Genomic DNA, 20495 nt, shown 5'->3' with positions numbered 1-20495 from the left:
CATTTGATTCAATGTTATATGATGGATTATGCAGAGAAAATAGAATTGGGCTGAAAGGTCTATTGCTTTATTGTGTATTATGGTTATGTATCATGTTTTTGAAAAGTAACGAAGTAACGAAGTAACTAATTACTTTTGAAAATAAGTAATCAGTAAAGTAATGGGATTCCTTTTTTGGAGAAGTAATCAGTAATTAGTAACTAATTACTTTTTTCAAGTAGCTTGACCTACACTGAGTCAGGAAACATGTGGAGGAACATTGAATCTGGATTCTGCCTACAGCAGCTAGATCGTACGTTCAGACTGTCATAGCTTTTGGTGGAGACAGTGTGATCATGTTTGGCAGCATCTCCCTCACTGAAGAAACAAGACTTGTCATAATTGGAGGCAATCTCAGTGCAGTTACATATCAAGATGAGAGTTTGCAACCAGCGATAATCTCATGTCTCTAAGTTCTGGGACCAAAACCTATCCTCCAAGATGACAAAGCTCAGTTTATCAGAGACTACCTCCAGAATTTAGAGTGGAGAGGATGGAATAGCCTGCCTGCCGTCCTGACCTCAAACCCATTGAACATTTGTGGGATGCTGTGCTGTTTGTGCCAGAGTGACAAACAGAAACAATTGGCTGACTTGTGACAAATTCTAGTTGAAGAACCAGAAGCCATCCCACAGCAGTGTGGAACCAAGCTGGTGACTAGCATGAGAAAGAAGTGTCAAGTTGTTGTGGCTTTGTATGGTTCTTCCATATGCTATTGAAACGCCTGTTTGTTAAATGAATAAGTTCTTGAATTGTCTTGTTTCTGCAGACTTCAATCATCCAATCCAGTAAACAGGACCAAACCAGAGTCAATAGCAGATTAAGCTGTTTGGCATTGGCAGGGAAGATTTGGCAAGTTTTTCTATGGGCACAATCCGCATACTCAGTTCTGCTGCTCAACCTACACACTCATTTTCCTTAAAATGTGGCACCATTTAAGGGGAAATAAACATGCTTTCCAAATATATAAGATTTACTGCTAAGAGGCATTGTTATAACAACATAATAATCAACCAAACATAAATTTCCTTTTTGTGCCAAGTTAATTTGCATAACAGTGGATTTAAAAAAAAAGTAACAAACATTTCATTATAGCTTCTGAAAGTTTATTGGCACTTTCAAACATTAAATCTGTAAAATCATAATTTAGATGGTAGTATGGAGGAAGCAAAACTGAATACACTGACATAAGACACGGACCTTCAAAGTAAAACAGGAAACACACTGACTGAACTTAAGATAAGTAAACTTAGAACAGAGACAGGGGAGACAGAACATTAGGACCTGAGACATGGGACAGGAAGGCACAGAGTACACAACACAGAACACAGGGAAGCCAAATAACATAACCTAAGAACTAGAACTCAGGATATACAATTGAACTAGGGAGCTAGAAATACTAGCACAGAAACAAAACTGAAACCTAACAACCAGGAACTATAAAATTGGACAAGGTGGGATTACACACTATGGCACAGCACACAAGAGAAACGGGAGATAATAGTTAATAATAGTTACTAATAATAGTTAATAGTTATGAGTGCCTCAAAGAGTTACCCATTTTGTGAGCTGTGTTGTGGGATTTCTCTTTAGCGTATTGTCCTTTAATGTATTGTCTTGATGAAATGCTTTCATGTTATTTAGTTTAGTATGTCTGGTTCACACCTCATTCACGCTGGGAAACAGACGGTGAGAAACTGGTGAATGTCTCCCAGGAGACAGAAGCTCACACAGGAAGACTTGACCCCAGAGTGGGGGAGATTCACACAGGTGATAGAGAGTTTTCTGTTTAGAGCCAAGGTGTGAACTGCAACTGTAAAAGCCTTTTGTTCCGTGACAGTGTTTAAAAGGGACCTGAACTGTTCATTGTCAGAGACGACTTTCAGTGCCCCGTGACTGACGTCTCTCCTCATGCATGGGAAATAAAGTGTTGGGTTTTAACTGCTCATTGTGTCTGCAGGCTTTGTTAATAAATTTCCACAACAGCTGTCAGCTGTCTGTTGTTTACAGCAGCAACAGAAGTTACTGATCCCGTACCAGCAGACTGAGAGACAGCTTTTTCCATCAGGCCATCAGACTGCTGAACGTCATAGACACCTCAGCTTCACTACTGGAACTTCAACATTATGCACTCCACACTGTATATAAATGCCACTTGTTTTGCACATATTCAACTCTGTATATTTTATATATTTTATTATTATTATTATTATTATTATTATTTTATTTTATTTTTTTACTATTTAATTTGTAAAAATGTGTATACACACACACACACACACACACACACACACACACACACACACGTAGGAAAATATTTAGTATACACATCCAGAAATGCATACACTATTATATATTGTACATATATTTATTAGTTTCAGGTTGGCCATTCTTGTATTTTGCTCGTTTGTGTTGTTGTGTTTGCACATCTCTGTTGCTGTGGGGCTCGCACACAAGAATTTCACTCGCATGTGCTGTGCCAGTGTGCCTGCACATGTGATGTGACAATAAAAAGTGATTTGATTTGATTTGATTTGATATAAAGAATGCAAAAAGGGGTAATGTGTGACAAAGGACCCATTGTTTAAACCAACAGCACAATCATTGATAACATTAACAACAATATTCATGTGTTGTTGAAATATAACAGCTGAGTTGAATAAACCAAAAGGTATGATTTAACACTTAGAGCCCCCGAGATCAGCCAGTTGGCCAGAAGGAGCGATAAAGGCTGACAGACCAATAACTTTGTCTATCAGGCAGACAGGCCACCTACTCCCTTTTCCTTGTCACTCTTCCTTGAACTTAGTAGAAAACGTCATGAGTTTAAGGAAGACTGTGTAGGAGAATTAACTATCGTTTATAGTTAACTTGTTGTTGAAAATTCAACATGTATCAGCAGGATATGGAAATATACTTCTAAAGAACATTTCATGATCTGCAATACTTTGGCATATTTATTGATTGTCTTCGCGAACAGTGTGAGGGTGCATGGCTATGAATTGTGGAACAGAATTATCTTCTTTCCTGTCATAAAGAATGGTTTCATGTGTCCTCTGGTAAATAAGTTATTAAAGAAAGCATTTAAGCACTTTTCCTAAAAATTTAGGGAATTTTACCCAGCTCTTTTTATGGACTACCATGCAGATAATACTGGGTCACTTTACTTAGAAATAGAAACTTTCATGATATCCTTTTGTGTCGAGCTGACATTTTCTCCTGCGGCTCCCATAACCATCTGTAAAACTCCTACACAGCAAATTCAAAAGTGTTAAATTTTTTGGTGTTAATAGTCTTCTTGCAAAAGTAGAGTTAATTTTACTCTAAGCAGAGTCACATTCTTTTAATGTAACTCTGAGGTGTAAAATGATAGTAGTTAAAATCGAGTGTTAAAAATGAGTGTTTCTCTGTCAAATCTGGAGGTGTTACAATGGAAACATTAACTCTTGACCTCTTAACTCTGAACTCCTACAGGGGCTATGACACCAACAGAGTAAATTCACAGACTCCGCCCCCAGCACGGCTCCAATCGAAGCTGAAGTGAAGCCGTTTCAGAACATTTTGCTCTACATATTTGAGTTGTTTGCCATGCTTGGTAAGTCATTTTTTCAAAGATTGTTTCAATTATTAGTATGAGCTTTTACTTCTGTGGCTCTTTGGAGTTGAGACAAAGCTGTGTGGAAGGCATTAGCCATGTTGCTCGCTGATAGCATAATATTCTGTTTTAGCTAGCTGAAAGGTATTGTTTGCCGGCAAATACCACAGCCTTGAAAAAAGCTTGCATGTGAATTTTCAGTCAAACTTTTGGTCAAATACACCTAAAACAATGTCTAGAATGTGAAATGTTGGTATAATGGTGCTACTTGAAGCCTGAAAACGATCGCCCATAAAAAAAAAAATAAAAAAACGAGCAAACAGCAGTAGCAGACGTCCTGACTGGATTCTACGTTAGCATAGATCCCTCCAGAGTTTTGTGCACACGGTTTAGGTAAAAATTAAAAAGGTTGAGGTTTTACATTTAGTTCAGTATTACCTGTTGCCTGTGTCTTTGTCTTTTGGGAAAATACTTTACACAAGTAATGGCTCAAAGAGGATTCCTTTTTCTTTTTTTTTTTTTACTGTGCTGCAATTGTTTACTGGATTATTTGTGCCATTAATTAGTGTCAACTAATTTTTATTCAATCTCCACACAGGATATGCTTGTGAAGATGGAATATGGGGGAGAGCAGAAGTGCGTTGAAGTTCCACAAAGGGATGAATGAAGGACATGCATATTGTATTGAAGAAATAAGTGATGAGAACGCTGTTATTTGCATTTACCATGTCAGACCTTTTGATAAACAAAATTCTAATGAAAGTGAGAACATGTACACTGTTACATCTTTCAGAAAATGTTTTGAAATTGTGGTGCACAGTTCAGAATAAATGTTTTTCAAAAACCATTGCATCTTTTTAGTAAATGTTTATTTCCAAAAGAAATTTCTAGAAGTTCAGAACAGTAAAATTCCTGCTTTTTAGAATGAATTAGAAGATAACTCTTAAGTAGTTAAACTAAAATACTCTTTGAGAGTTAATATATAAACTCTTAACACCAAGTGTTAAATTATCAACTCCAGACAGATTTGGTGTTTAACACTAAATCAGAGTTAACGTACCAACTCTCCAAAAAGAGTTAAATTAACACTCTCTGGTGTGGACCCATATAGACACTTTAACAGTGTTGAAATCAAATCCGACAGTGTTAATTTGGACATGCTGGATTTGCTGTGTAGTTTGCTTCAAAGGCGGGGTTCTTCCTGTTTACCTGCATTCCTGTCTGACACACCTAGAAGCTGCTGGTAATCAGCTCACCTCTGTGCAACTGGTTCCTTTACAGCTGACGAAATCCCTCACTTCTGGGAAAAGGAGTATAACCTGGAACATTAAGGGAGACATGGAGCAAACATGAGGAGACAGGCTGAGGAGACAAGGATGAAACACAAGGAGAGGAACAAAGGAACAGGTAAGTGAGACAGAGACAGAGAGAGGGAGTGAGACACATAGGGAGATCACAAACAGGAAAAAAAATCAGACAGAGAGAGAATAAATAGAATAGAATAGAATAGAATAGAATTCAACTTTATTGTCATTGCACATGCACAGGTACAGGGCAACGAAATGCAGTTTGCATCCATCCAGAAGTGCTTTAGTGATATAGATATATTACAATATATATTAGCAATAATATAGATATGTGAGTATATTACAGAAATGGGTCTATTATGGTATGTTATAATGTACACGGTATGAAGTATGTTGTGAATATTCTATAACTATAAGTATGTACAGGCTGTAGTGAGTACAAGCTATGTACAGGATATGAACAGGATATAAATATGAAAAAAACTATACAGAATATGAAATAAATAACTTTACAGAATCTGGGATATACAGCTATACAGAAATGGGAACTATGCAATAATAAAGACATGACTGGGGAAACATAAACTCAGAGAACACGACAAACTCTCACAGGAAACACAGGGATGAGACAAAGACACAAAAGGAACCTGACTGTAGTAGAAATACAAATAAGCTCAAAGACATAGACTCAAAGAACCAAACTCAAGATTAAACTATATAAAGCTTGAACTTAAATCATCTTCATAATGTAAAGGAAAGAATCATGAATTCAAAACTAAAAACCCAGCACCCTACACTTCCTAAAAAATTTGACTATTCATCCACAACCTACTTGTGAGACCAAAAAAAACCCCCCAAAAAACATGCTAGAGATGCAAAAATACATGCAAATACATACTGAAGTCAGCTGGCCTCTTCCTGAACTTTGAAGTTGCTATTGATAATTACAAAATGACTCTTTGAAGCATCTAATATATGCATCTAATCCTGCCAGTGAGGAAGGCTATCTTCTTTTTCTCTTATTTGAGATACTGGGGAAGTGTGGACCGTAAACCACATTCATCGTACTGTACACTGTTTAGACAAAAAGAAGAAGTGCGTTTTGAGCTAAACCAAAGTGAGAGTGAGACTGTGTACACTTCATTTGAGAGCACATGTTAAATAGTGCATCTTCAGCATAGAGGGAATACCTAGTTAAAAATCTTGTTAAAAGTTAATAATTTTCATAAAAAGAAAATTAGTGCTTTTATATTTTTCATTATTTAAACATAAATTGTGTTTACTTTGTAAAATACAAATATATGCTTTCAACAGAAACAGAAAACTAAAACATAAATTAAAAAATATTAGGAATTAAATGGTTTTAAAAATACTAAAATACAATAACTAATAGTTTTGCATGACGAGCATTTATGTACATATATATCTGTGAATAGCATTCATTTGTGTCATGAATAGTTAGACATGATAGCACGCCAAGTTTGTACGTGTTGACGTACTTCCGGAAAAATGGACGCTATCAACGTGTATCTTGCCATTCCACATCGCTCATATGTAAGGTTGAATTTTAGCTTTAAAAAGTATTTGGTATTATAATATAACCATTATATAATATATTTAACTCCATAAAGCTTTTTTGTTTAATTGCAGGTTGAGTTTAACCTTGTGATCAAGGGCAAACCATCACCCATTACGCCAAATACGTTTACTAGCGCTGCCCACGAAGTAAGGTTTTCATAGGGTTTAGCAACAAACAGACCATATCCAGGACAACATGCTTTTCATAGCAGTATAATAGCACTACAATGCGACACAATGTGATATGAATCATGTGTTTTTTGTTTGTTTTTCTTTTTTTTGCATTCCAGGAACCAGAACCGATGGACTGGACTGCTTACGGTGAACAACCAGTTCCTGGCCGGTAACTTACACACTTTTCTACTTACATTGTCAGTTTGTGTTTATTACATTAAACACACAGTTTGTGTTTATTACATTAAACACAAACTGACAAACTTCATTACATTATTGTTGATCTATATTCAGTACCTGTTTGTATACATGCTAGATGTATAACCCTCTCAAGGCAGGCATTGCAGATTTGAAACAACCTGATTACCCCACATACATATTTTATGAGGTTTTTTTTTACTCAGAAGTACCGCTGCAGGTATTCTTTTGTGCATTAGCAACAAAAACTTAATTTGAGCCTGAGAGGGATAACCTTTTTGTTGAACTAGTATAAACTAGTAGAAAAGTAGAAAACTAGTAAGCTTAAAATACTCTGCAGAATTAAGCAGATTTAACAGCTTACAATAAGCTTTGAATTCTGCTTTGTAGAATAGACTAGACATTTAATTTTTAATTTTAAGCAAGTTCCATTATGTACTGTTTAAAAATTAATTTACAACATACTGTTATTGCCACTGCTTAAATAAACAGGTGTTGTGGTTTATGCATTTGCCTTTATTTTCCATTCAGTGCCGCTGGACCATTTGTCTCCTCCATGGATGACGACGTCACCCCAATGGAGATAGACTAAAAGGTTCAGCATACCAAAAGGTAAAACATTTTTTTAGATCAAGCAAAACTTCAGTTGTTTTTCTTGCAATGCCCTTTTTAAAATTCAGACTCAAAACAAATTCACCCGTAAACATACTTAAAGAACTTCATTATGACAGTTGTGGAATGTCGGATCCATGTTTTTGCATAAATATAACGGACAGTAACACCTTTTGCTTAGTTTCAACTTTGTAAACTAATGGATATGAAGTTAAGTCATAAAGATGTGACTTGGATTTGGATTTGGAAGCTGTTAATGAGAATTCTTGACCAGAGTAGAAACTTTCAGGAGTGTCTAAATCAAAAATGTAATAACAAAGAAAAATCCTTTATCAACATTCACAACATGTGGAATATTTTTGTTGAGTCTATAATCACTAGACAACTTAGTGAATGTGATGCTGTATGAGGGTTTACCCCAAGATATTTTTCCTAACCTCATGAACAAAAGGACCAGATTAGACTTTGCTGAAAAACATTTCAAGAAAGACTGCCCAGTTTTGAAATAACACTGTTTAGACAGATGAAACCAACATTTGTAAAAGCTTGTAAAAGAAAGATTAGATTGCAAAATTATAAATCCAGCTAGGTAAAGTACGTATTTGTACAATGACACAATCTCCACCAAAAAGTAATTGGTAATACATATCAGTCTAAATAAATTATTTTAGAATTATTTCAAGAAATCCTATAGCTACTTTTGGCCACTCCCTGATTCAACAGAGGGTACTCCATTTTTTATTTCACAGATTTTTATGCTGGATAGCCTTCCTGATGCAACCCCAAAGGAATTTCTGTCACGGGTTGCCGGGGCAAGTCGTGTGAATTTATCAAAGGACCCAAGATACGGATATGCAGTGAAATGAGAGGGCTTTATTGACACAAAACTCGAGTGATAACAAACAAAAGGAGAGTGTGGCGAGAAACCGAACTTAGACAAACTACACTGAGAAAACTAAAACCTAAACACCAAACCTGAACACGAGAGAAAGCAACTTGTAGGGAGAATTCACAGGATGACGGCAGGAGATTCACAGACACGAAAACGCCAAATAACACAGACGAACCAGCAACAAGGACGAGGTAACACACACTATAAATACACGCGCCAGGAATCAGGGGATGGGAAACAGGAGGGGAACACACCTGAAAGATATAACAGCTGACGAGGCAGGGGAAACGTAAATAGAACACACTGACATAAGACAGAGACCTTCTCAATAAAACAGGAACTTACACATGCAAGGACACGGACTAAGAAACATGGACTTAACACAGGAATACATGGGCAGAACCGAATAAACACTAAACAGAGGAAGAACAGAACCAAAATCACAATAACAGAAAACACAAAACGCTGGGTCAAAAGGACCCAGGATCATGACAATTTGTGTCTCATATTATCTAGCCATCTTTAGTTGCTGCTTGTTTGTGGGTCTCTCTACCTTCAGTTTTGTATTCAGTAACTGAAAAGCTACTCTGTTAGGTTGAGATCAGGTTCGCTTGACCATTAAAGAATTTCTCATTTCTTTGCCTTTAGAAAATCTTTGGCAGCTGTTGCATTTGCTTTGGATCACTATCCAATGGCACCATTAAGCACTGCTCCATCAGTTTTGCTGCATTTGGCTTAATAAATCAATATAAATTAGTGGCTGGGTTCCACTGAGAACCATGCATACCATAACACTGCCTCAACCATGTTTCATAGGCAAACATCCTTTGGATGCTTCTTAGTAATTCCGGTACAGATCATTATTGGTTTCATCTGCCCGAACACATGTTTTTTTTTCCTTTTCTTTTTTTCAGAACTGTGGAGGCCCATATAAATGTTTTCTGGCAAAGTCTAATCTGGTCTACCTGTTCTTTATTGTAACAAGAGATTCCTTCCTTGTTATAAACTGTCTCTATTTTACTTCGTGAAGGTGTCGCATGATTGTAGATTTTGACAGTTATACATGTAACTCCTAAAGAGTGTTCTTCACTTAGTTCAATGTTGTGACATTGTTTTTCTTAACCACAGAAAATTCTGTGATCACCCACTTGTATTCTGTGGTCTTCCAGGCCTTTGGGTGTTACTGACTGGGTCAGTGCACATCTTTTTTTAAGAATGAACCAGACTGATTTGGAAACTCCTTTGGGTTGTGTATAAATGGCTTTAATTTCTACAAAAGTTAATGCAATATTTTTGCTGTGAATTAAAGCTATGGATGAATGGATGTATGGAATAAGGGATACTCCTGATTGTATTTGGTGGCTTTTCAATTATTTATGTATCTGACTATATATAAACAATGTATGATGTTTCTTTTTTCTGTTTTGTATTTCTCACAGTGAAAGAAGAGGATGACAATCATAACATTTCTGCTTGGGCAATTACAGTTGATCCTGCAACAATTTGGTTTTTGTTTTTTTTTTTAGATAATTTTGTAAATTTCATTTCTCAAACCCTAAGCTGCTGTAATCAAGTGTTACTATAAAAGCAAGTAGAAGTCAATTTTTTTTAATGCAGCAGCTAATTTCTTCCTGTTGGCTTTAAAGCGGGTTGACGGACCTTTTTTCACAAGAATATATCTTGAAAAGTACTTGATATATGAAACTAAAATTACATAGTACATATTACATATACATATTACATACATATAAAATTACATAGTACATATTACATATTTTGTACAAATTTTAAAGACATTACACAGTGTAAAGACATTACACAGATTTGGGACCAATCAGGAAAAATAATCTCTAACCCAGCTCAAATTAATTATGTTTTTTATGCTATTTTATAAACCCCTTTATAAATCTGAATCACAGTAGTAAAACTCAAATAAAATACTTTTCTTTTGGGAACTTAAGCTTACCAAGGGTAGGCCAATGGTAATAAAAAATTAGATGCTCCAATATATATGTCCAAACTGAACCATAATATGTCTATTGCAAATTGGAGAATGTTCTAGAAATTTAAATAGATTATTATTTTTATTCTAATTTGAGTACAGTTTTTGAGATGTTCATTTTCAAGCATTGCCATATATAGCATCTGATATGCATTTTTCCCCCTTTTTTTGTGACAAGTATTCTATATGGTTTATTTTTTGGTATTGTAAAATTCAACTACATATCATTCAGAAATTAAATTGCTGTGAACAAACATTGGACTTTTTTTTCATATTTTAACTAGCCAAAACTTGATGGTAAAAAACAACAAGAGAAAATACAGACTTTTATCTTTAATGGAGTTTGAAATATTTATGTTCAAATACTGAACATTGATGTGTTCTTAAAGAAGACCTGAAAGTGGGTCAGTGGAAAGTTTTTCCAAAAAAATAAAACTGATATGATATTATTGATGCGAACCTAAAATTTCACAGTACTGATTATGTTCAAACACGACAAAATCTTTATGCAAATTAGAAAAGGTCAAGCAGGAAATTTTCTTAACATTGGCTGATTTGAGATTGAATGACCACCTTAAAAAATATGTATTGGTCTATAGGCAAGATGACTTCTGTCAATGATAAAGGGATTTTGTAAATCCTTGTACTTTAAACAAAAATATCTAAAATATTGAAACATTTTAAAAGCGGTACAATAACAAAACCATACTTCTTTAAATCAATTTTTTTAAGCATTGCACAATTACAAACGTGCACTTCCACTTAACACAGAAAGTTTGTGACACACTTGTTTGAACTGTAATTTAAGGCAAAACTCAAAAACATAATTCTGTAATTCTAGTGTAACACCACAAGCATGTTAAGTTGTAACAGAAAAATTACTAAAATGTTCCATAGCAAAGTAGTAAAGCTCAATGACCAGACAGCAGTCCTTCAAAAGTATTCTTCAACTCAGGAGAGTATCCAGAGGAGCACAGTTAGCAGTTGTTCCAGTGTTTACTGACTTGTGTAAGACCAAAGAATAGTCCTGATGCCCTCTACTCATTGGCATCTGTGTTTTGTGTGTTCACCATTCTCAATATGGTCTCCCTAGTGGACTTGGGTTAGTGTAATGAACCTGTGTTTCACAATGTTCTCCTTTGCATCAACTGAAAACTGAGGAACATATAAGATTGTGGGCCAAAATGTCATTTAGCTGGCTGAGCTGAATGTCTCAGATTCTAGGGAAGTCACAATACCACTACAAATATCAGATTATATGAAAAGTATCAAAATTATGCATTTTTACCACAGAGAGAAATATCATTCAGCACATTTCTTTCTTATCTCCAAAAATAAACAGACATCCAACCTGCTGGTGAAATATGAAATATGTTTGTGTAATCCAGTTTTTTGTTTTTTTTGAACAGGTGTAATTTATTTCAGGTGTCCATAATATCTAAGGCGTCAAAATGTCAAGAATTAGATTGACATAAATTCAGTGAGAAGAATGAAGTCTTTTGGGATCCTACGTAATCAGTCAGAGCAAATACTTCATAATACTGACAAGTATGAAATGTTGATTAAGAAAGTGAGAAAAGAGAAGATAACAAGGCATCCTAAATAAATGACAGTAAAACTGACTATAAGCTGACAATTACTAGCAGGATTTCTATTGTAATGAACATTTTTTTGTGTTACACTGTCATTATTGGTCAATCAGTGTCACTGTATGTAACCTGTGGAAGATGCAGTGCCAGGAAAAAGTAAGCAGCTTCCTCTTATGAGTGTGTGAGAGGTTTCCCTTTCCAAAATATTGCTACTGCCCCTGTCAAATGCATGCCAGTAGAAACCTAAAGAGGCCGAAATTGTAGTGTACAGTTGTCCCTCGCTATAACGTGGTTCACCTTTCGCGGCCTCGCTGTTTTGCGGATTTTAATTTTGTGCAATATTGCATTTATTTTTTTTTTTTTAACTGTGCATTGTGTTCTGCGTCCTAATTGGCTGTTGACCATTTCAATCAATGTCAAGTTACATAAATCTTCGATCGCTAGCAGTGTGACTCTGAAGTGCTGTACTGTATGTTTGTAAGTTTTCTCCGCAACAAAGACAATGTCGACTAAATGTTGTCACCTGCGGGTGCCTTCGATTTCATTCTATAATACTGCACTGATTTTTCAACAAGGTTTGAACTTTGAGATGGCTTAAACAAGAGAGAAAAGTGCGAAAATGTTCATGCCTGTCTGAGAAAACTGTATAAAGTCTGTTATAAATTGAAAAATTAAGATAAAGTGCACTGATGAAAGTGTTGTTAACTCTTTAATAAAATAGAAATATCCTGCTAACAGTTGCATAGAATAGAGCTCTATGAATCTCAGAATCCACTCTTACAGATTTCACTTGGTTGAGGTAAGAAGGTAGGGCTCACAAAGTGAAACATTAATGCAGGCAAGCTGCACCGCTTACCTGAAATTCATTATATTATTTGCTTTAAAAGGTGGTTTGCACAAACATATTGCTAAGAACAGTTAAAACAGTTAAGAATCCAATGACAAAAAAACCCTTTGTGTACAAACCCCTTTGTTTACAGCAGCTTAGAAACATACACATTTTAACATAGTTAGCACATTTAAAATCCCAACAGACACAGAGACAAGCACATTGTAGTCCATAATAAGACAAAGTAAGGACAAGCAAAAACACAAGTCAGTAGCTGCAGTAGTAATCCGCTGTGAGGCACATCTGTAGGAGCTGTTGATGCTGATGTCACTCTTTAATGATGTAACAGGTGGCGGTGTCCCCGACTTCGCCGAGGGGGGTGAGGAACCTGCAACAGAAGAGGTGTCAGGTTAGGAACTCTCCTTCAAGCACATCATCATAGGGGATGGATAACATTTTTTAACTTCTCAAAGATCTCAGCGCATCTATGGAAAACAAACCTTAGGTGACTCAGGACTGCCGAAAGGTGAGAGCTCAAGGGAGTTCTCTTTGTCAGAGGAAGTGTTGTGGCGGAGATGGGTGAACTTTTTCTTCAGTGCTTCAGCAATCAGAGCTGCCGGGTCATTAAGCAATGCCGTACCTCCTTTACTGCGCCTCCTAACTGGTTTGCCCCCTGGAGATCTGCAAAACAGAATGAATATGCTTTGTTAGGTGGGGGGGGGAAAGATCTACTTCAAATTACAGGAAAACAAGCAGGAAACGCCAGGATGCTGAACTACTGGTGCAATGAAGAAAGCATTCTGCAGCTTCAGATATAAAGAGTTACATTTTTAATGATTAGTTTTCTTTAAATCTGCATATTTACCTCTTCACTGAGCGCAGTTTAACATGATTTAAGTCCTTTAGAACATCCAGCATGGAGGGCATCCCTTTATTTTCAGACCCCTTGGTCCTCTGGTGACCCTTATCGAGATCTTTCTCATCCTTCCTTTCCTTTGACCCAGTGAAAATGCTAGGGCAGGGAGGAGGAGGGGGTGGTGGTGGAGGAGGAGGAGGAGGAGCCACATGGCGAGGTGTGGAGGTGAGCGCTGGAAGTGGATGGGAAAGGGAAATCCCAGGTGAGGCAGGCTCATTTGGGGATTCAACCAGACCTAAAACACGATGAAAAATAAAACAAGAAAAAAGAAAGAAACACTCGGTTGGTGTTCTGAGAAGATGAAAGCATCTTGAAAAATGGGACAAAGACAAACACATTGTGTACCTGAGGCTGGAGCAGCAGTAACTATCAAAGCAATCTGAGCTCGCAGTTTCAGCAGCTCGCTCTCCAGCGCTGTGATCTTCTTCAGAGCTTCTGAATCAGGCGTCTGTCTTACAGGTGGCCCTCCTCTCTGAGCTCGTATGAATGCTGGTTCTGGACATCTCATCACATCTTGATTTACAGTACTTCGCCTTACTGGAGGTAGGTGGTTCCTACGGAGACCCCACATCATTCGTATATTAATTTAATGTCTTACAGTTGTCTGGACAGAATGATCAATGCTGTCCTTTCATCTCACAAACATAAAAAGGTAAGATTCTGTGTAACTGCAGTGACATTAATCACATCCAACAAGACTGCCTAATGAGTGAATTTGTATGTTTACTTTTATGGAATTCAGGGTTGCAGGGAGGGTGATTTTATCTGTGCTGTGTCATTTTTGTTTTTACCTCGTTTTAGCACAGCTGTCACCCTCATCCTCAAACACCCACATGACATCAGCAAAGGAAGGGATGGCTGGTGTGTCCACAATGGGCTCGATATATTCATGGTGCCTATGGCCGAGCAAAGCGACCTGAGGAGACAAGGATAAGGAGGGATTACACGCTGTAAACGAGTACACAAGAGAAATAAGAGTCAAGGGATTCTAAAAACAGTTATGATAACATTAACTTCTTTTCATAGTGAAGCCTTGATTATATTCTATTGCAGACAAGGACAATTAGAGACAGTATGGGTGGTCATTCCTCTTATATTTCCTTAAAGCCCACCAAGTCCACCAGCAAAGCAAGAGGAAAGCTCCAGGGCTGGAAAATGAAGTCAATGCACAAGTGCCAAAAGCTGCAGCTCCTCTTTAAGATAGAAAAGAAGTCTGTAGTGTGGGGACACAGACTGCTATTATTGTTATTATCAACAACAACATGGACAACTGTAGAATGAATGAATTAAATAGTTTTTAATTAAAAAGCTGTCAACATGCCAAATGTTACATTGATCAACTGTAGGGTGACCAACTGTCCTCTTTTCCCCGGACATGTCCACTTTTCACGTTCTGTCCGGGGGGATTTTCGAGATTGATAAAAATGTCCAGGCTTTCCTATATTCCGACAGAGGACCCATGTGTGCTGCTGCTTTGTGAGTTGTTCTACGCTTACACACGGGACAGACAGCGCACAGCAACGCGCGTGATAATGTTTAAAAGATCCCAAAGCACAAATGGATCTTTTCAAATGAATTGCAAAAGAAATTTCCCTCGTATCGACCAAGTACTGGTAATTTTTCTTATGCAGATGAGGCATTATTTCTGTACCATTATTTAATTCAAGTTTTTTTTGCACTTGTTGACTTGTAAAAGCCTATATGACATAGTTTACAATTCATTAACCGCACAGAGAAGGCATCGTTTAAATATGTTTCTTTAAGCAAGTTCTTCATGACTGAGCCAAGTGTCCTCTTTTTTGGAAATCAAAATGTGGTCACCCTTATCAACTGCAGCTCTTGATTGTTTTATGCATGTACAAGAGAAATGTATTGTTTTCATTGCAAATAGCCATTTGTGTTGTATATTATATGCAACCGTGCATGCAAGTGTATGGACTCATTTAGCCAGCAGTGCTGACTGGGTAAAGTCAAACATGTTTTGTAAAACACAGATTGTACAATACCTGAAACTGGACACGTGGTGTCGGTGTCAGTGGGAGATTTGATCCAATCATCCGCACAATGCTGCGATACTGACCGCACAGCGGACTATTCCACACTGGAACCAGCTAAAATGCACGATGACACAAACAAGACAGAAACATAATGTCGCAACGTCAGATTTAACAGTTCACTGATTCAAGCAACCCACGGATGCCTCAGGAGTTTGAGTATTGCAAAACAAAAGAATGACACAAGTGCGTCTGTGCACATACCACGTCTGGAGGAACACCAAAGTACTCCAGGACGATGCGCAGCACATAAAGAACATCCTCTGCTAGGGACATTGGAAGGATGTTTTCTTGCACCAGCTGATGACTGCAAAGCTCTGCTTTCTGCTGAGTGTCTTGGTGGGAGGCCAACACAGAAAGGATGGGTCTAAGTCACATGCTTGAAACCTGAAACAAAACAACAAGAACAAAAACCCCAAAAATAACACATACGTAAAGTAAGATAATGCCTCACAGTAAAAAATCACATATGAAACCAACAAACAAATAATGGTTCAAATATTGATACTAGGAAAATAATAACAATAATGATGATAATGACTATAGTAATCTGATAATCTGTGACCACCGATTCCTTCATCTGCCACTTCTCTGCAGAGGAAACACCACGACTCTCAAACCTATAGACTTACAGAGTTTAAAATATAACGAATGCATAGGTTTGTATTGATAACAAAGTAGCTTCAGACAGTTAGAGTTAAACATTGGAATTGTCAAGGTCAGAAAAACGTTAAACCCATACGAGAATGACCAGGACACAACCTACAACAGCAAAATGAAAGTAAGTGCAGCCAACGGTCGGTTGCTGCCATCACTGATGCTCAGAGACAAATGTCGGTCTCTACTACTGGATGTTGATTCGGCAGCAATCTCTCAGTGTACCAGCACACTGGAGAGAGCATGGCTGACTTTAGGTGTAAGTTACACAGTGTCCTGCCGTTCTGAGCAGTGGGGGCAGAGAGGCACCGCAGTGGAAAAGCTGCGTGGATCATCAAAATTAACGTGCATGACACCTCCGGGATTTCACACGATAAAAAGAAAAAAAAACATATAGTCGCACTTACCGTCAAAACGTGAATTAGCAGCTACATTTCTCCCAAGCCATGTTCCCAGACGATACTGTAAACTAAATGATATTCACCGAGAATCTGCAGCTTCCCTTTTTTCGCTCACGCGTTCAGATTAAAAGGAGTCTGTAAAGTCAAATAACGCTGCAGCAGCGAGACGTCTTCTGGTTGGCTGTGGATACAGAAGTAGTAAGAGCAGCCAATAGGGGTGGGCGACTTTGCGGCGTAAGCGGAGGCTAGTCGACCAATCGGGTGATTGCACCAAATTTGTATTTGTGCACGAGCTGCTTCTGCCCTGGGTAAGAAACATTTAGCTACAAAACTACAGTTTAATTATAACTGTGATATATTTTAATAGAATAGCAGTTAAAGTGATTCCCCAATATCTGGTTATGAAGATGGAGCGAAAAAAGAGGAAATGTATTTTTTGTTAAGTTTATTTAGCCTTTTCTCCTAAAGTAGTTAGCTAGCTTCTTTGGCTAGCCACATTCTCAACGGCAGCGTAGCTGCTTGACTTGTTAACATTAATCCGGCCTGTATGTTTGACAATGTTGGTAGTTTTGAAACATTCATTAGGAATTGTAGTATGACCTCACACCGGACAGTTTTGGGATAGGAAAAGCTATTCAACAGCCGCACGTCGTTTACCTAACACTCTTAAGTAGATATTTTGTCCACCACATGCCAAACGTTGAGAATGACTAACTCCTTTGTAAATGTTTTTCACAGTCCGATAAAGTTGTTAAAGATGATGGATGCACTGTCGGTGGTGAGTCAGCTCCGGGACTTGGCTTCTGAGCCCCAGAACCGCGACGTGATAGTCCAGGATCAGGGCTGTCTCCCTGGGTTGGTTCTCTTCCTGGACCACCAGAACCCAGATGTCCTTTTTGCAACTCTACAGGTATGTTATTGGACGGGATTCAGATTATTTCTGAATTTCAATTAGTTACATAGTTTTAATAACATTAGGTTGCTTTCTGTTTTTAAGAGAGAGACCAGTGAAGGTGAAAGCTTTCATCATTGGGTCAAGGCTGGGCTGGAGCCTATCCAGCTGTCATAAGACTAAAGGCAGGGTACACCGTGGACATATCTATTGTGTGGCAGGACTAAACATAGTGACAAATGTTCATGCTCACATTCACAGCCAATTTAGAATTGCCTATTAATTAGATGTAGGATTTGTAAGACAGAATATTTGGAGATTTAGAAGTCTGATATTTCAATATAGCAAGCACTTTTCTTTCTTTCAAACACACACAATGTTATGGGCAGCTGTTTGTTAACTTCTTTACGCTCTACTTCAGCTCTGCTCAGATCCGACTGGCTCCTGTTTGTGATATTCCAAAGATTATATTCCCTGTTAACATATTGCTAAAAGGCAACTTTCCTTTTAGCAGAGTGCCATCTAATGGACAAACTGCTGTTTTACATTTTCATTTTTAAATGGCAGTGCATCAGCAAATAGCTAATGCAAACTCTACACAGAACGTGACAGATGGATTTGAACCTAGGACCTTCTAGCTGTGAGCTGTGGCGCTAATCACTACACCACTGTGCATCATTTAAAAGACATATTTTCCATGTTTTCCAGTCTTATTACCAATTAAAGAAGGTTTTTAAAGCTCATAATGTGATTTTTACAGTGGTTGATCTTCCTAATTCAGCCCTCTCAGGGATTTGTCTCCTCATGATCCTAAAGAAGGAATCTTTGATGTGTTATGTGAAGGTTTAAACCCCCACACTGTGAGCCTTTCTGAAAGCAAAACATAAATGTGATTACTTAGAGGTGACCCATCCATGCCTATTAAGTATACTTGCTTAATTCCTTGGGGGAGAAAAGTCTCCTGTAATCTATATTATGTGCAGGTTATATGAAGCATGTGAAATGGGTGATATGATACTTAATCTAAAGTTGATGTGCACTGATAATACCACTGTTGTGTCGCTGAACTGTAAGCATGGCTGTATATAAATCCCTTCTGTGCTATTTTGTCCTCAGACCCTACGTTACTTGGCTGAGTTATCTACCAACATCCCCACCATGAAGAATGAACTGGGTATGATGGTGAGCTTGGAGAATCTTTTGGCAAGGTGACACACCCATGGTTACTTTTACCTGTGAATGAACACATTATTTCATTTGCATTTTAATGTGGCTATGTAAAATTTACAGTGATACTTGGCTGCTTTTTCAATGCATAAATTCTGTGCCGTTTTTTTTTGCATAATAACATAGTTATAAGTTTGTAATGAAGGTGAGTGTTCACACCTCCAAAGCACATGATTAAATATAACCTTTCTCCATACAGAGATGGTCTTTCTGTTGATATCACCTCTTTGGCCAAGGAAGTTTACGATATTCTCAATGCACCTGCTAATCCTCCGCCTGAGAGAAGAAAGAAACCCCAGTTCTTTCTCAATTCTTCCAACAAGAAGGCCAAGTCCATCACTCTGCACATACAGGGCTTGGACAGCTCTGTAAGTCGACTGCTTTTTACATACAGTTCATTTATGTAGCTATTATAATCACCAGTAAGTTTAATTATGTAATCTCTCTGTCATTAAGCATCGAGGTTTGTGCGAGGAAGCTCTTCTGAAGGTCAAAGGAGTGATAAGCTTCACTTTCCAAATGGCATCCAAGAGATGTACTGTTCGCATCCGTTCAGACCTGCCCACTGAGGTAACAAGCAAAGACAAACATTTACAACCCAACATTTTACCAACAAAGTTGGGATGCTGTGTAAAATGAAAATAAAGTCAAGTAAAACCACATTTTATTCACAATAGAACATATCAAATGTTTAAAATTAGAAATTGTACCATTTTTAAGAAAAGGTAATTTTTCATTAACCTCACACTCTTCCCTGATGTCCCATTTGCAGAGTCTGGCAACAGCCATCGCTGGCACTAAGGTGTTGTCGGCCCAACAAGTGATAAAGAATGAGGCAGGAGAAGAGGTGCTTGGATACTTGAATATACTTTCAGTAAAGAATATTAGGATATGGAAGTGTAAGTTAAAGTTTAACTATGAATTTGTTTGTTTTTTAAATAACATTGTCTTCAGGTTTATATTCCTTTGAAATCATCTGGAGTGGATGTGCCTCAAAACTCAGCCCTGCCGGATTACCTCCCAGAAGAAGAGGAGAGCCCTGTGAGGGAGGTCGATCGAGCAATTTCCCGCACCACAGCCAAGGAAGATTCCAGCGGTAGCTGGCTCAACGCTGCTGCCAGTTTCCTCACAAAAACATTTTACTGGTGAATCAGTCACAGGGAGGTGCTTTTAAGACTCATTCCGGTGTATTTAACTTGGATGGACATTACTTGTTGTGAGAAACCACAGCTGAGTCCTGGCTTCTACTGTAAAGTCAGCATTTCAGTTCTTGTGAGATGATCAGATTTTGGGCTAGATCTCTTTTATTGTTTGAGTTGACTGGAAACTAAAATGCTTGAATCATCGGTCCTCATTCGGTGTAAATATTTCTTTCAAATCTGTTTTTAAAATTTCATTTCCTCCTAAAATGTACAGAAACTGTTTACAATCCTGACTGCTTCTTTCTGTCCTGTTTTTAATTGTTGCTGGTTTATGCTACAGAATACAAATGTTGTGTTGTCACTGTACTCTGTTCTGTTTTCTTTCTTGGCT

The 20495-nt window shown here is 37.6% G+C and overlaps 2 protein-coding genes and 1 long non-coding RNA gene across 6 annotated transcripts; 2 read left to right on the top strand and 1 right to left on the bottom strand.

Moving 5' to 3' along the window:
- The first annotated feature begins 3299 nt into the window (after window positions 1-3299).
- LOC147312458 (uncharacterized) lies at window positions 3300-12625 on the top strand. 2 transcript variants are annotated; one of them, XR_015125004.1, is made up of 6 exons: window positions 3300-3634; window positions 4233-4396; window positions 4916-5041; window positions 6810-6862; window positions 7423-7503; window positions 9835-12625. It is a non-coding gene; the product is annotated as an uncharacterized LOC147312458 (long non-coding RNA). The 2 variants fall into 2 exon arrangements; XR_015125003.1 differs by having other exon boundaries at window positions 4233-5041.
- Window positions 12626-12682: 57 nt separating this feature from the next.
- Window positions 12683-17024, bottom strand: mtfr2 (mitochondrial fission regulator 2). The gene is made up of 8 exons (XM_086263820.1): window positions 16850-17024; window positions 15990-16172; window positions 15738-15842; window positions 14523-14647; window positions 14077-14285; window positions 13681-13966; window positions 13316-13496; window positions 12683-13203 (listed from the first exon to the last, which is right to left on the bottom strand). Exons 2-8 carry the CDS (start codon window positions 16059-16061, stop codon window positions 13150-13152), a joined length of 1032 nt encoding a protein of 343 aa, XP_086119946.1. The 5' UTR covers window positions 16062-16172; window positions 16850-17024; the 3' UTR covers window positions 12683-13149.
- armc1l (armadillo repeat containing 1, like) lies at window positions 16548-20470 on the top strand. Of its 3 annotated transcripts, none has more exons than XM_086263823.1 (7): window positions 16548-16566; window positions 17582-17753; window positions 18852-18943; window positions 19162-19330; window positions 19419-19532; window positions 19735-19809; window positions 19917-20470. In XM_086263823.1, the coding sequence occupies exons 2-7, from the start codon at window positions 17601-17603 to the stop codon at window positions 20109-20111; spliced, it is 798 nt and encodes a 265-aa protein (XP_086119949.1). In that variant the 5' UTR covers window positions 16548-16566; window positions 17582-17600; the 3' UTR covers window positions 20112-20470. The 3 variants fall into 3 exon arrangements, with proteins under 3 accessions (XP_086119949.1, XP_086119947.1, XP_086119948.1); XM_086263821.1 differs by lacking the exon at window positions 16548-16566 and adding an exon at window positions 17012-17151; XM_086263822.1 differs by lacking the exon at window positions 16548-16566 and adding an exon at window positions 17156-17272.
- Window positions 20471-20495: the final 25 nt, after the last annotated feature.

The sequence above is a fragment of the Aulonocara sp. 'chitande type north' Nkhata Bay genome, linkage group LG15, assembly GCF_057382095.1.
Source record: "Aulonocara sp. 'chitande type north' Nkhata Bay isolate Kocher_YH1m ecotype deep benthic linkage group LG15, A_spYH_male_GT1.1, whole genome shotgun sequence".
In the NCBI taxonomy this organism is placed as follows: Eukaryota; Metazoa; Chordata; class Actinopteri; order Cichliformes; family Cichlidae; genus Aulonocara; species Aulonocara sp. 'chitande type north' Nkhata Bay.
The sequence above is the reverse complement of the archived record's forward strand: the minus strand, read 5'-3'. Positions and strand labels throughout refer to the sequence as shown.

Bases quoted from the DNA above. Each gene is read 5' to 3' on its own strand.
- armc1l (XM_086263823.1), top strand. From the start codon at position 17,601: ATGATGGATGCACTGTCGGTGGTGAGTCAGCTCCGGGACTTGGCTTCT. The intron at 19,331-19,418 runs GTAAGTCGACTG...TCTGTCATTAAG, and splicing joins TACAGGGCTTGGACAGCTCT to CATCGAGGTTTGTGCGAGGA. The intron at 19,810-19,916 runs GTGCTTGGATAC...CATTGTCTTCAG, and splicing joins AGAATGAGGCAGGAGAAGAG to GTTTATATTCCTTTGAAATC.
- mtfr2 (XM_086263820.1), bottom strand. From the start codon at position 16,061: ATGTCCCTAGCAGAGGATGTTCTTTATGTGCTGCGCATCGTCCTGGAG. The intron at 14,286-14,522 runs GTAAAAACAAAA...GGGTCTCCGTAG, and splicing joins GACAGCTGTGCTAAAACGAG to GAACCACCTACCTCCAGTAA. The intron at 13,497-13,680 runs GTAAATATGCAG...TCTGTTTTGCAG, and splicing joins AAACTGCGCTCAGTGAAGAG to ATCTCCAGGGGGCAAACCAG.